Source organism: Phyllobates terribilis, unplaced genomic scaffold (assembly GCF_046119375.1).
Source record: "Phyllobates terribilis strain yellow unplaced genomic scaffold, ASM4611937v1 Scaffold_9__5_contigs__length_417890890, whole genome shotgun sequence".
NCBI classification, from domain to species: Eukaryota; Metazoa; Chordata; class Amphibia; order Anura; family Dendrobatidae; genus Phyllobates; species Phyllobates terribilis.
Window position 1 is genome coordinate 63641792 of NW_027362769.1, and position 12726 is coordinate 63654517.

The 12726-nt window shown below is 42.0% G+C and overlaps 1 protein-coding gene across 3 annotated transcripts in view; it reads left to right on the forward strand.

Moving 5' to 3' along the window:
- Positions 1–1887: 1887 nt before the first annotated feature.
- ARMC8 (armadillo repeat containing 8) overlaps positions 1888–12726 on the forward strand; it is a 114864-nt gene continuing 104025 nt past the window's right edge. For 2 of the 3 annotated variants that reach the window (XM_073646534.1, XM_073646535.1), the window contains exon 1: positions 1889–2164. In XM_073646534.1, coding sequence (XP_073502635.1) covers positions 2048–2164 — 117 coding nt within the window. In that variant the 5' untranslated portion in view covers positions 1889–2047. Of the gene's footprint in view, positions 2165–12726 lie in introns of all 3 variants that reach the window. The other variant, XM_073646533.1, reaches the window with a different exon arrangement.

Consider the following 12726-nt stretch of genomic DNA (forward strand, 5'->3'; position numbering starts at 1 on the left):
CAAGCGCCAGGACCGTATCTTAAAACGGTTTCAGCTGCTGGATCTTACTACCAGCAGTGCCGAGCTTGCTCAGCAATGGCAGCAGGCTGGTGTGAGTGCTTCTGCACGCACTGTGAGGCGGAGACTCTTTGAGCAAGGGCTGGTTTCAAGGAGGGCAGCAAAGAAGCCACTTCTCTCCAGAAAAAAACATCAGGGACCGACTGATATTCTGCAAAAGGTACAGGGAGTGGACTGCTGAGGACTGGGGCAAAGTCATTTTCTCTGATGAATCCCCTTTTCGATTGTTTGGGACATCTGGAAAACAGCTTATTCGGAGAAGAAGAGGTGAGCGCTACCACCAGTCTTGTCTCATGCCAACTGTAAAGCATCCTGAAACCATTCATGTGTGGGGTTGCTTCTCAGCCAAGGGAATCGGCTCACTCACAGTCTTGCCTAAAAACACAGCCATGAATAAAGAATGGTACCAGAATGTCCTCCAAGAGCAACTTCTCCCAACCGTCCAAGAGCAGTTTGGCGCCCAACAATGCCTTTTCCAGCATGATGGAGCACCTTGCCATAAAGCAAAGGTGATAACTAAATGGCTCATGGAACAAAACATAGAGATTTTGGGTCCATGGCCTGGAAACTCCCCACATCTTAATCCCATTGAGAACTTGTGGTCAATCATCAAGAGACGGGTGGACAAACAAAAACCAACAAATTCTGGCAAAATGCAAGCATTGAGTATGCAAGAATGGACTGCTATCAGTCAGGATTTGGTCCAAAAGTTGATTGAGAGCATGCCAGGGAGAATTACAGAGGTCTTGAAGAAGAAGGGGCAACACTGCAAATATTGACTAGCTGCATTAACTCATTCTAACTGTCAATATAACCTATTGGTACTCATAATATGATTGCAATTATATTTCTGTATGTGATATAAACATCAGACAAATACTAATAAAAACCAGAGGCCAGCAGATCATGTGAAAATATAATTTTGGTGTCATTCTCAAAACTTTTGGCCATGACTGTAGTGGGCAACCTCTTTAAGGCTATGTGCCCACGTTGCAGAAATGAAGCAGAAAATTTCTGCTTCATTTCTGCAAGTCCTCTCCCGGAAAAACGCATGCGGAATTCCGCACGCGTTTATCGCGCGTTTTCCACATGCGGAATTGCCTTGCGTTTTTTATGCATTGGACAAAGGCAATTCCGCTTGCGGAAACGCAAAATTAATTGACATGCTGCAGATTTTTGAGCGCAGCATAAACGCTGCGGAAAAATCCGCAGCATGGGTATAGAACTTGCGGAATCCCATTGGGGACCATGGGGTGCGGATTACCAAGCGTTTTACGCTGCGGAAATTCCGCATCAAAAACGCTTGTAATCCGCAACGTGGGCACCCAGCCTTACTAAAACAAAATAAACGCAAGTTTGGTGATGACGTAATTGTCCCGGCCAGAACAATCAGATTTCCAGGTCATTTTTACTGCAGATTGGACGCGGAGAAAACAAAATCCACAAAATCCACATTCTCCTGTACACCATGTGATAAAATGAACGGTCTCATTCAAAGGTACACCTAAGTCCCTCAGAAACCCAAGCCCTCCCATGGCTGTCAGCCAGAAAATAAAAAAAATGATGGCTCTTGGAAAAAGGGAGGGGATAAGGATGGAAATGCAAAAACTGCAAAACTGCTTGCTACTTAAGGGGTTAAGCAAATTTTTTTAAAAAACTTTTCCTGAAGTTTGTGAATATGGGGCACTTGCACACAGAGTCACGGAGCGGACACGCAGCACGCTCATTCATCCGTATAGTAATCTACAGCCTGAGGTCACCGGATATAAATATCCTTTCGCGCCTTGTTATCTGCGTGCAAATAATCCCACGTCCGGAGCGTGCGCGGCGCCGCACTCAGCAGCTGTCACTTCACGTAAACCTGCGCCCGCTTCCAGCCCGCACTTTCCACACAGCAGACAGGTCTCCGCCTCGTCAAAATAAAATAAGTGAAACAGGAAAAAATAGCTGATTATTTTCTATCCCAACCGGTATTGTGACGACCACCGCCATGTACGCGAAGAGGGCTCGTGTCTATGCCACCATCCGAGTGGAATATGCGGCTGTAGGCGGGATGACCAAGATGGCGTGTGTGCTGGAGCCTCCGCTCCGGATGAGCGTGCTGTCTGTGAGTATGTCAGCGGGGTCAGGCCGCACCCAGCCGGGCAGCGCCTCTGTGCGGGGGATGGCACCCACCGGGGAGGGTGGGCTTGTGGCATGTGGGCGGAAGGCCTCTGTGCCCCGGGCTCCTACAAGTGCACAGGCTGCCATCAGTAGTGGGCAGGGACTGAGCTGTGACAGGAGGGCGTCAGTGTATTGGCCCTACATAGAGCACTACAACTCCCAGGGAGGATGCACCATGGCCTCTACTGTTGGGGCACCTTCTCCTTCTGTGTCAGGCCACCATACTGCAGGGTGGGCCATGGGAAAGTTCCTGTGAGTGTTGGGGCGCACTGCCCACATTGCTAGGTGACAGACCTGCACCACATTGCTCCTGTGATCATATAAAGTTGGTGATGTAGAGAGCAAGGTGTCGTGCGGGGTCTTTCTGTGTATAGATGTATATTGTAGTGCCAGGGGCCTGTGTATATACTGCACATGTAGTGACGGGGGTCATTGCGTATGCGTGACGTACGTGCAGTGATGGGGGTCTTTGCATGCATGCGCGCTGATTTGTTAAAGGGGTTGTCCACTACTAGGACAACCCCTTTTCAATCTGAATGTTTTTTCCCCTTAAAAAAAAAAAACAAAAAAACACCTATACTCACCTCCTGTGCTGGCATTGTTCCAACAGCATCAGCACTCGTGTTCTTGGGGCTCACGTGCAATTGTTTCATCACTTGAACCCTGTGCCCAATGAGCGCTGGCGTCACTTGCCCCGCTTTTGGACATATAAGTAACCAAGAGAAAGTAAGACCTGCTGCTGCTCCTTCCTTCCTCTTGATTACGTATATGTAAAACCCCCAAAAAACGTGGAATTGAACTTTTTTTTGCAATTTCACCCCACTTGGATTATTTTCCCATTTTCCAGTACATTCTATGGTAAAATCAATGGTGTTGTTCAAAAGTACAACTCCCAAAGTTGTGTGCAAAAAATCAAGCCCTCACACGGCTATATTGACAGAAATATAAAAAAGTTATGGTTCTGGGAAGGAGGGGAGCAAAAAAAGGAAAACAAACTGAAAAACCCAAGGCGGTGAAGGGGTTAGTGCATCAGGTGCATTTCACAAGTGTTGTGCACCTCACCAAAAGTAAGCTCTCTGGTGTAAGGTACATCACGAATTAGCCACTCCTTCATCCTGCCCATTCTTCACCCACTTTGTCAGGGACTGGCATGAAAACGCCAAAAATAACAAATTTGCGCATCTTTGCGTTGCACAAAAGTTTTGCGTCTTTTCAAAGTATGTTACATTCGTTTTCTGCCATAAACACTTTTGATGAATTGGGGCCATTGTGCATTAGTTATAACATGGTGCATTGTTCGTTGCCTTATTGCACAGTTTTGGTTTTTAAATACATATTTATTTTTAGAACATCAATGAAAATGGCAACTTTTTTTTTCCACAACTTGTATAAAAAAGAACTTATACATTTTTGGTATCTATGAACTGACAGTGACCTGGAGAATCAAAGTTGCTGGTCAGTTTTAGCATTTAGTGAACATGGTAGAAAAAAACCATTGTGGAATTGCACTTTTTTTGCAATTTCACCGCACTTGGAATTTTTTTCCCATTTTCAAGTACACAATATGGTAAAACCAATGGTGTCGTTCAAAAATACAACTTGTCCAGCAAATAAGCTCTTACATGGTCACATTGACCGAAAAATAAAAAAGTTATGGCTCTGGGAAGTAGAGGAGCAAAAAATGGAAAATGGCCCGGGTGTGAAGGGGTTAGCCTAAAATTACTACTAGCATAAAGCACATTGTGTCACGAAAAATCATTTGGATATGTAAAGGCATTTCAAAGTTATTACCACGTAAAGTGACGCATGTCAGATTTGAAGAAATGGGGCTGCGTCATTAAGGGGATAAATCTCCAAAACCAGTGGAACCAGTTTGGTTAGCGTAAAATTTATTGCAATTGTAGGAATTTCTAAATTGTTTCTGTTCCATCTTGCAGTTCATTTTTATGCTAGTAACAGTAGTCTGTCAGAGGGACTAAAGAAATTTCACTCTGTGCGTGTATGTACAGTGAAGGAAATAATTATTTGATCCCTTGCTGTTTTTGTAGGTTTGCCCACTGACAAAGACCTGAACAGTCTATAATTTTAAGGGTAGATTAATTTTAACATTGAAAAGCTAGAATATCGGGGAAAAAAAAATCAAGAAAATCACATTGTATAAATTGATAATTTTTTTTGCATTTTGCTGTGAAAAATAAGTATTTGATCCCTTCCAAACCATTATGAGTTCTGGCTCCTACAGACTAGTTAGGTGCTCCTAATCAACTCGTTACCTGCATTAAGGACAGCTGTCTTACATAGTCGCCTTTATAAAAGACGCCTGTCCATAGACTCAATTAATCAGACAGACTCTAACCTCTACAACATGGGCAAGACCAAAGAGCTTTCTAAGGATGTCAGGGACAAGATCATAGACCTGCACAAAGCTGGAATGGGCTACAAACCATAAGTAAGACGCTGGGTGAGAAGGAGACAACGCAATGAAAAAAGAAAAAAAGGTAGCACTCACCGGTCTTCTTGTTAAAAAGCCATAAATGTATTATTCCATTAAAAATGGTACAGGGGGAGAATGGAAGGAAACCTCCGGACGACGGTCGTTTCGTACCTTAGGACCCGTTGAAGCACAAGAAGGAGCGAAACGGCCGTCGTCCGGAGGTTTCCTTCCATTCTCCCCCTGTACCATTTTTAATGGAATACCTTTATGGCTTTTTAACAAGAAGACCGGTGAGTGCTACCTTTTTTTTCTTTTTTCATTGCTTTGGACATTTACTCTTCTATTGGTAAGCTCCTGGTCTTGTTGGAAGTTGTGGACTCTTTGTCTCTCATTTGGATTGCGGTCCAGGGTATTTGCTCACCAGTTGCACAGGTGCGGACTTTCTCTCTTTGTACAGAGAAGGAGACAACTGTTGGTGCAATAGTAAGAAAATGGTAGAAATATAAAATGACTTTCAATCGACATCAATCTGGGGCACCATGCAAAATTTCACCTCGTGGGGTATCCTTGATCATGAGGAAGGTGAGAGATCAGCCTAAAACTACACGGGGGGGAACTTGTTAATAATATGACGGCTGCTGGGACCACAGTCACCAAGAAAACCATTGGTAACACATTACGCCTTTTAAAGGTTTAAAATCTTGCAGTGCCCGCAAGGTCCCCCTGCTCAAGAAGGCACATGTGCAGGCCCATCTGAAGTGTGTCAGTGAACACCTGGATGGTTCTGTGAGTTATTGGGAGAAGGTGCTGTGGTCAGATGAGACAAAAATTGAGCTCTTTGGCATTAACTCAACTTGCCGTGTTTGGAGGAAGAAGGATGAGTACAACCCTAAGAACATCGTCCCAACCGTGAAGCATCGTGGGTGAAACATTATACTTTGGGGGTACTTTTCTGCAAAGGGGACCTGACGCCTGCACCGTACTGAAGGGAAGATGGCTGGGGTCATGTATCGTGAGATTTTGGCCAACAACCTCCTTCCCTCAGTAAGAGCTTTGAAGATGGGCCGTCGCTGGGTCTTCCAGCAAGACAATGACCCAAAACATACAGCCAAGGCAACAAAGGAGTGGCTCAAAAAGAAGCACATCAAGGTCATGGAGTGACCTAGCCAGTCTCCAGACCTTAATCCCATAGAAAACCTATGGACGGAATTGAAGCTCCGAGTTGCCAAGCGGCAGCCTCAAAATCTTATTGATTTAGAGATGATCTGCAAAGAGGAGTGGACCAAAATTCCTCCTGACATGGGCGCAACCCTCATCAATTACAAAACAATGTCTGACTGCTGTGCTTTCCACCAAGTATTAAGTGTTGTTTGCCGGAGGGATCAAATACTTATTTCTCACTGCAAAATGCAAATACATTTTTCTAATTTATACAATGTGATTTTCTTGAATTTTTTTGGGATATTCTAACTCTCAATGTTAAAATTAACCTACCCTTAAAATTATGGACTGTTCATGTCTTTCAGTGGGCAAACTTACAAAAACAGCAAGGGATCAAATAATTATTTCCTTCACTGTGTGTGCAAGTACTGTGCTAAAGATGTAGGCAGGTGTAGAAGTAAAATAGAAAAATTTGGATATATAGATCCATAAATTATATGCAAGGAGTTTCCCAAGTAAGTCAAGAATGTCTATTAAATCTCCCTTCGTTATGTCTATAGAAATCACATGGAGTAGTCATATAGATTAATTTAGATGCTTTTTATAAAATATCATCTCTGCCCATAAAAACACCAATAGAAAATTCCCTGGCAGTGCGGTTTAGATATATCCTTAAGGCATATGGGTAGTAGTGGATGCCAATGCAAAAGTAACAAATATACTAGTATATCCCTTTTAAAAGTATAGAGAGTGAATACAATTTTCTCCAATCAGATATCAAAAGATATTTTTGCATGATTAGTACCCCAATTATAACATTATGTGCAAGATGGATAGCAACATATTGTTTCAAATATGAGAGATAGATACAGATCTCTCAGTATAGAGTATTTCACATTATATACATAATTAATTATCTTTCAAAGAGAGGTTTGTATAAAAGATTAATGTAGGTTACACTTAATCAGCATTAGGATATTCTAAATATTCCAAGGTAAATAGCAACAAATTCTCACAGGAGTACAAAAAATAGGTATACATCTCTTAAATCAAATATTAGTAAAGCATTATACTGATGTATACCACAATCAAGTATCCACCATTAGTCCTGTCTATAGAAAGGGATTACTGTAATCAAATATCCAAATACAGACCATTGGCCATTATAGAAGGTTCCACACTGCCCAGCACCCCAAAGTAGAAGTAATGCTGAAGTGTTACCAGTTTCTTTTTTATCAATTAGCAAAATGAATGATCAAAAGAGAAATAAATTGAATCAATATTCTGGTGTGACCTTTGCCTTCAAAGCAGCATCAATTTTTCTACATACACTTGCACACAATTTTTGAAGGACATCAGCAGGGAGATTGTTCCAAACATCGCGGAGAACTAACCACAGATCTATGGATGCAGACTTGCGCAAATCCATCTGTCAATTCATGGACAGCACGGTGGCTCAGTGGTTAGCAGTGCACTGCTGTGGTCCTGGGTTCAAAACCCACCAAAGACAACTTCTGTAAGGAGTTTGTATGTTCTCCCCGTGTTTGTGTGAGTTTCCTCTCGCACTCCAAAGACATACTGATAGGGAGTCTAGATTGTGAGCTCTGATTTGGAGCCAATGGGACGCCTTCCTGGTGGTATTGCATGCTAGATGTCTGCCTGTGTTGCTTAACATTGAGGACACCAGAAATGGCAACATTGAAGACCGCAGATGCATTGGTTGGCCAAGGGAATTGAAAGTGCATTTATACTGCAAGAGTATCATGAATGAGCCTGCCCTGGAACACTCATGCACAATAATCCTACAGTATAAACAGTCTGCCGAGCACCCGATGAACGAGCAAAAAGTGGTCACAGCAAATATTGATTTCAATTTCTCTCTTCATTCACTTTGCATTTTGGTAATTGATAGAAATAAATTATTACTTCCATTTTTTTAAAACATTTCCACTTGTCTTTCCTTTTTGTCTGTCTTAGAGTTGCAAGAGTATTTAAACCTCTTCCACCCTCCCATTGAAAATTAAGTTTATTAGGTACATGTTCTCAACCCAAAATGCCGCTTTAAATGACTACTGCAGAATTATTCAACCCCTTCATGATAATATTTAGTACATAGCAGCAGGTCATAATTGCCAAAGCTACTCTAACGTGATTCATCTCCAGGCAGCAGTTCTGCTAGTGTTTCTAAAGAATCTGACCCACCTCTCGTGAGCTGTGGCCTCCGGTTCTCGAATAATTTTGGGTTATCAGGAGCGTGGTCTAAAAAAAGTTAAAAGGGTTTGTCCCTTTTCAGAAAACTCCTGGCTGCAGTTAATTATGAAAAAAACAAACCTGGCTATAGTTGCTGTCCTCAGGTCCAGCACTAAATCTCCACCGCTTCTCACAGCGTCTGTTATTGGCAGCAGTGCTGACATCATGTCGACAGCATGGCAGTCCATCACTGAGCTCAGGGGCTGTGTAGATGGCATGCCCCCCTGCTTTCACTGATTGGCTGCTGCGCTATTGATGTGACGTCAACTCTGTGGCCAATATCAGATACCAAGAGCAGCAGTGGACCCCGGAGGGTCAGTAAAGCATTTTGTCATGTCCATGTATGTATGTATGCATGCATGCATGGGGGGTGGGTATTCTTTGTAAGGGGACAACCCCTTTAAGAGATCATTGTACTTTCTATAAACTTTTCCTTGGCAACACCAAGGCATTGACTGTTCCTCGAGATATAATTGGAAGCATAGTTTTCAAAGTTAAAGGAACACTGTCTACAATACCTGGAGGTGGCAGGAATAAGGCTGCGTGCCCACGATGCGGATTTAAGGCGTTTCCGCGGCTGCATTTCCGCTGCGAAAACGCATTAAAACCGCTTGTTAAGTTGTCTGCCCTGTTTCCCAATGATGATCTGCATGTGCTATTTCCACAGCACTACCATTAATTTTGTGGAATTGCGGCAAAATCGCCGCCATTGACTTGCATTGAACCGCATGCATATAAGTATGCATGCGGATTTTATGCGATTCAATGCGCGGATGGTACCCGGGTTTGGAGAAGAGGAGTCTCTGCTCCATGCCCGGGTACCATAGTACATGTAGTTAAGAATAAAATAAAAAAACAAAAACATATACTTACCTTCTGATGGCCCCCTGTCTGCTCTCTGCGGCGCTGCTGGCTCTTCGGCTGCTCGCGGTGGTGTCAAAGGACCTTCCATGACGTGCCATCAGAAGGTGAGTATAATGAGTTTTTTTTTTTTTTTTTTTTAACCCCCAACATTTTTATTCTTTTTTTTTTTACTATTTGCAGCATCGTAATTTGGTCACACAACATAAATCACTGCCGGTTGCATGGATTTATATAGTGTGAACAAGTTGTCAAACACTTTTCCAAGTGATGCTAAAATTGCTTTGAAAACTGCTTGACAACCCGCTTGCGAGATCGCATGTTCAAAATGTTTCACAAACGCTTCTGCCTGTCAGAAAATCCGCACGCGTTTTTATCTGCCAGGTAGATGCCGAAATGCTCTGCAGTATTTCTGCATCGTGGGCACTTAGCCTAAGAAACTATCACCAGTTGCAACCAGACTTGAGAGGAGGCAAATAGTCAAAAAATCTGGAGTGACTGCAAAGGACCTGTTTCAAGATTTGGAGGCAGTAGACACTGAGATTTCAGTGTGCACAGTAAGTAGCCTACTAAACGCTGACAGACTGTGCCTGAACTACAAGATGTCACCTCTACTGACCCAAAAGCACCAGAAAACTATACTCTCACAGCCAGGGTTGTGGAGTCTTGAGTCTGTGTCCATTTTAGTGGAGCCAGTATAAAATGGACCGACTGACTACTAAAATATATAATACATTGGATATAGTAGTACAATGCAGGAGGTGCTGTAAATTTTTTCAGAAGAATTTGGGAAAGTTCTGAAATGTCCTATAAATGTCTGTTCTGTTCCTGATCTAAGGATCTCAGCTTTTAGTTGAGATGAATCTGTGCTGCACTTTATGTACATGCTCAGTAGTGAGGCTGGGCTGTTGAGTTGGGAGTTGGCGGTTTGGCTTACCAACTCCACAGCCCTGCTCAAAACCATATAATTATGCCACAGAAGTTTGGGAATTTTGTTCTTTTGCGGGATAGAATACCAGGCCTACAGTGAAGCATGGTTCGGGGCTCAGTGATGCTTACCGTGAAGCACAATGATTCCAAGCATATAAGCATATTGCAACGTCCACCAATACTTTGTTTTAGGCTATGTCCCCACTATCAGTATTTAGTCAGTATTTTTTTCTCAGCAGTGGGAGCCAAAACCAGGTGAGGAACAATCAGAGAAAAGGTATAATAGAAACAAGTCACCAATTCTGCATTTATCACCCACTCCTGGTTTTGACTCCCACTCCTGAGAAAATATACTGACCGAATACGGATAGTGGGGCCGTGGCCTTAGAAGAAGTCCTGGAAGATTCTTAAGTGGCTGTCACAGCCACCTGATTTGACCCCAATAGATAACATTTTGGATTAGTCATAACAGCCAAATGTGCTCTGCTAGGTACTAAAGACACTTATCAATAAGGGTTATGCACACATGTTGTGTTTTTGCTGCGTATTTGCTGCAGATTTTTATGTAAATTTTTCAGCTGTGTCTTGCAGTACCAGCAAAGTCTGAGAAACCAGAATTCACTGTTCCCACATGTTGCTTTTTGCTTGCTGCGTATTTTCAGTGATTAGAAAAATGCTGAAAGCGACGTCACTTCTTTCAGCGTTTTTTCATCCATAGGAAGTAATGGAGGGGATGAAATACGCAGCAAAAACGCACCAAAAAATGCACCTTTTGCTGCTTATTTGCAGTGTTTTTGGGTCAAAAATGACAAAACATTTTTTTTTCTCTGTAGTCACTAAACTTTATTACCATGAACATGAGAGAGAATTCAACAAAAAAACAAAAACGCAGCTAATCACCTGCCAGAGAAAATATATCAGCAGATTTTGGGGCAGAAAAAACCTAACGTGTGTGCACTTACCCTAAGGGGTTGAATTACTCTGTAACTGCAGTAGTCAGTAAAAGTGGTATTTTGTGTTGAATTTGGAGAAGCTTTTTTATAGTAGCTATGTTTAGATATTAAAGGGATTGGCCATTTTGTCTTAGTGCAGCGTCCCCCATACACCTCTGTCCATATAATGTCTACGCATGGAGGGTCATCTGACCAGTCCACCAGTCTCCGGCAGTAGAAAAGCAGCTTTCCCATGTGAGGGTCACATAACAGAAGGAGGCTGATGGTCTGGTCACAAGCTCCTCCACTAGCTGCCATTGTATGGACAGAAGTGCTGGTCAGTATGGTATGTATGTATGTATGGTCAGTGTATGATGAAAGCTGCAATAACCAGAGAAAGTGGCCGACGCCTTTAAATTATTTGGTTTATTCCAAATAGCAGAAAGTTTGTAAATTTTCCTAATAAGCCTAATTTGTAATGGAGGATTGAATGATTGTGAGTGTGAATGTATGTGCTGCGTATAGCCGATATCGAAGTGGTCGTTGCAGTAGTGTCCTTGGCATGTGCCATTGGCAACCAAAGTTCTACTGTCAGTTCCCCTCTTGTAATGAAAGTTGCAGGGATTGGTCTGATATTACATATCAGTTGGGATTAATAAATTACAGCTACAATATATTCTGTATGACGAGATGATAGTTTTCTAACTCGGGGTGGATGATTTAAACTTTGGGAAGCTGATAGAAGATGTCAGTAGTCAGTCACATACGTATTAGTAAGATCTGATCTGAAGGGCAGGTTCACACGAGAGTATAAAACGTCATTCAGAGTTTCATCCAGAAAAGTGGGAGGATTTTTTTTTTTCTCTTACCTGTCTTCTGTGTACAATCCTTTTTTTTTTTTACAGCAGCTGTTAATAACTTAGCAAACTGTAAATGGTCTTGTATGTCATAGAATTGCAATGCAACTGTAAAAATCCGATGCTATACTGTGGCTCCGTAAGGCTTTGTTTTTTTATTTGCTCTCGTAGACTTGAATGGCAGTCTCATCTAATTTACGGAAGAAACTAGTGCATGCTGCAAATTTTTTTTTATTTCTCCACGCAGATTCAGTGGAAAAAAAGTGCATTGAATAACATTTGTCCATGGGCTGTCGTGTATGTATGTATGATTATAAAACATATATAATTATGAAATAAATATATATATATATATATATATATATATATATATATATATATATATATATATATATATATATATATATATATATATATATATATATATATATATATATATATATATATATAATATATATAATTTTTTTTAGGGAAAGTACTGAAAATAAAAGGGTTTTCCATCTGGAACATTAAAGCACCACCACTCCAGTGGTTTTTGTTTTTACGTCGGTTCTGGAGTGGTACCAATAATGTAATGTCCTTGCCCGTAGTATTATACTCACCAGCTGCTGTCTTCAGCTCTCCCCAGCGCTGCCATCTTGTGACCACAACTTCTGACTGACCAGAAGTCAGCAGTTACAGTCACAAGCTCTCAATGCAAGTCTGAGACCCTCTTTCTGTCTCTTATAGACTTACATTGAGTTGTGACTTCCGTCTAGTCCAGCAAACACTGGAGCCATCTGGCAGGTCACAACCTGCAGAAGACGATTGGAGTGGCGCCGAAAACAGATGAAGACGGCGGCTGGTATTTATGATTCTAGGGGACGAGAACTTGAATAGAAACACCACCAAAAAAAATGCTGCAGCGGTGCTTAGATCGATGGCTGCAGTTCTTTCTGTAGATTCCAATAGGAGCCCCAAATATTGCTGAGGAAGTGGTGGAACCGGCATCGATCACACATTTATAGCATAAGCTGGCGTTGAGAAACCCCGTTAAATTTTGTAGCACTGATCTTAAATTTTTTTTCTTTTAAAATGGAGG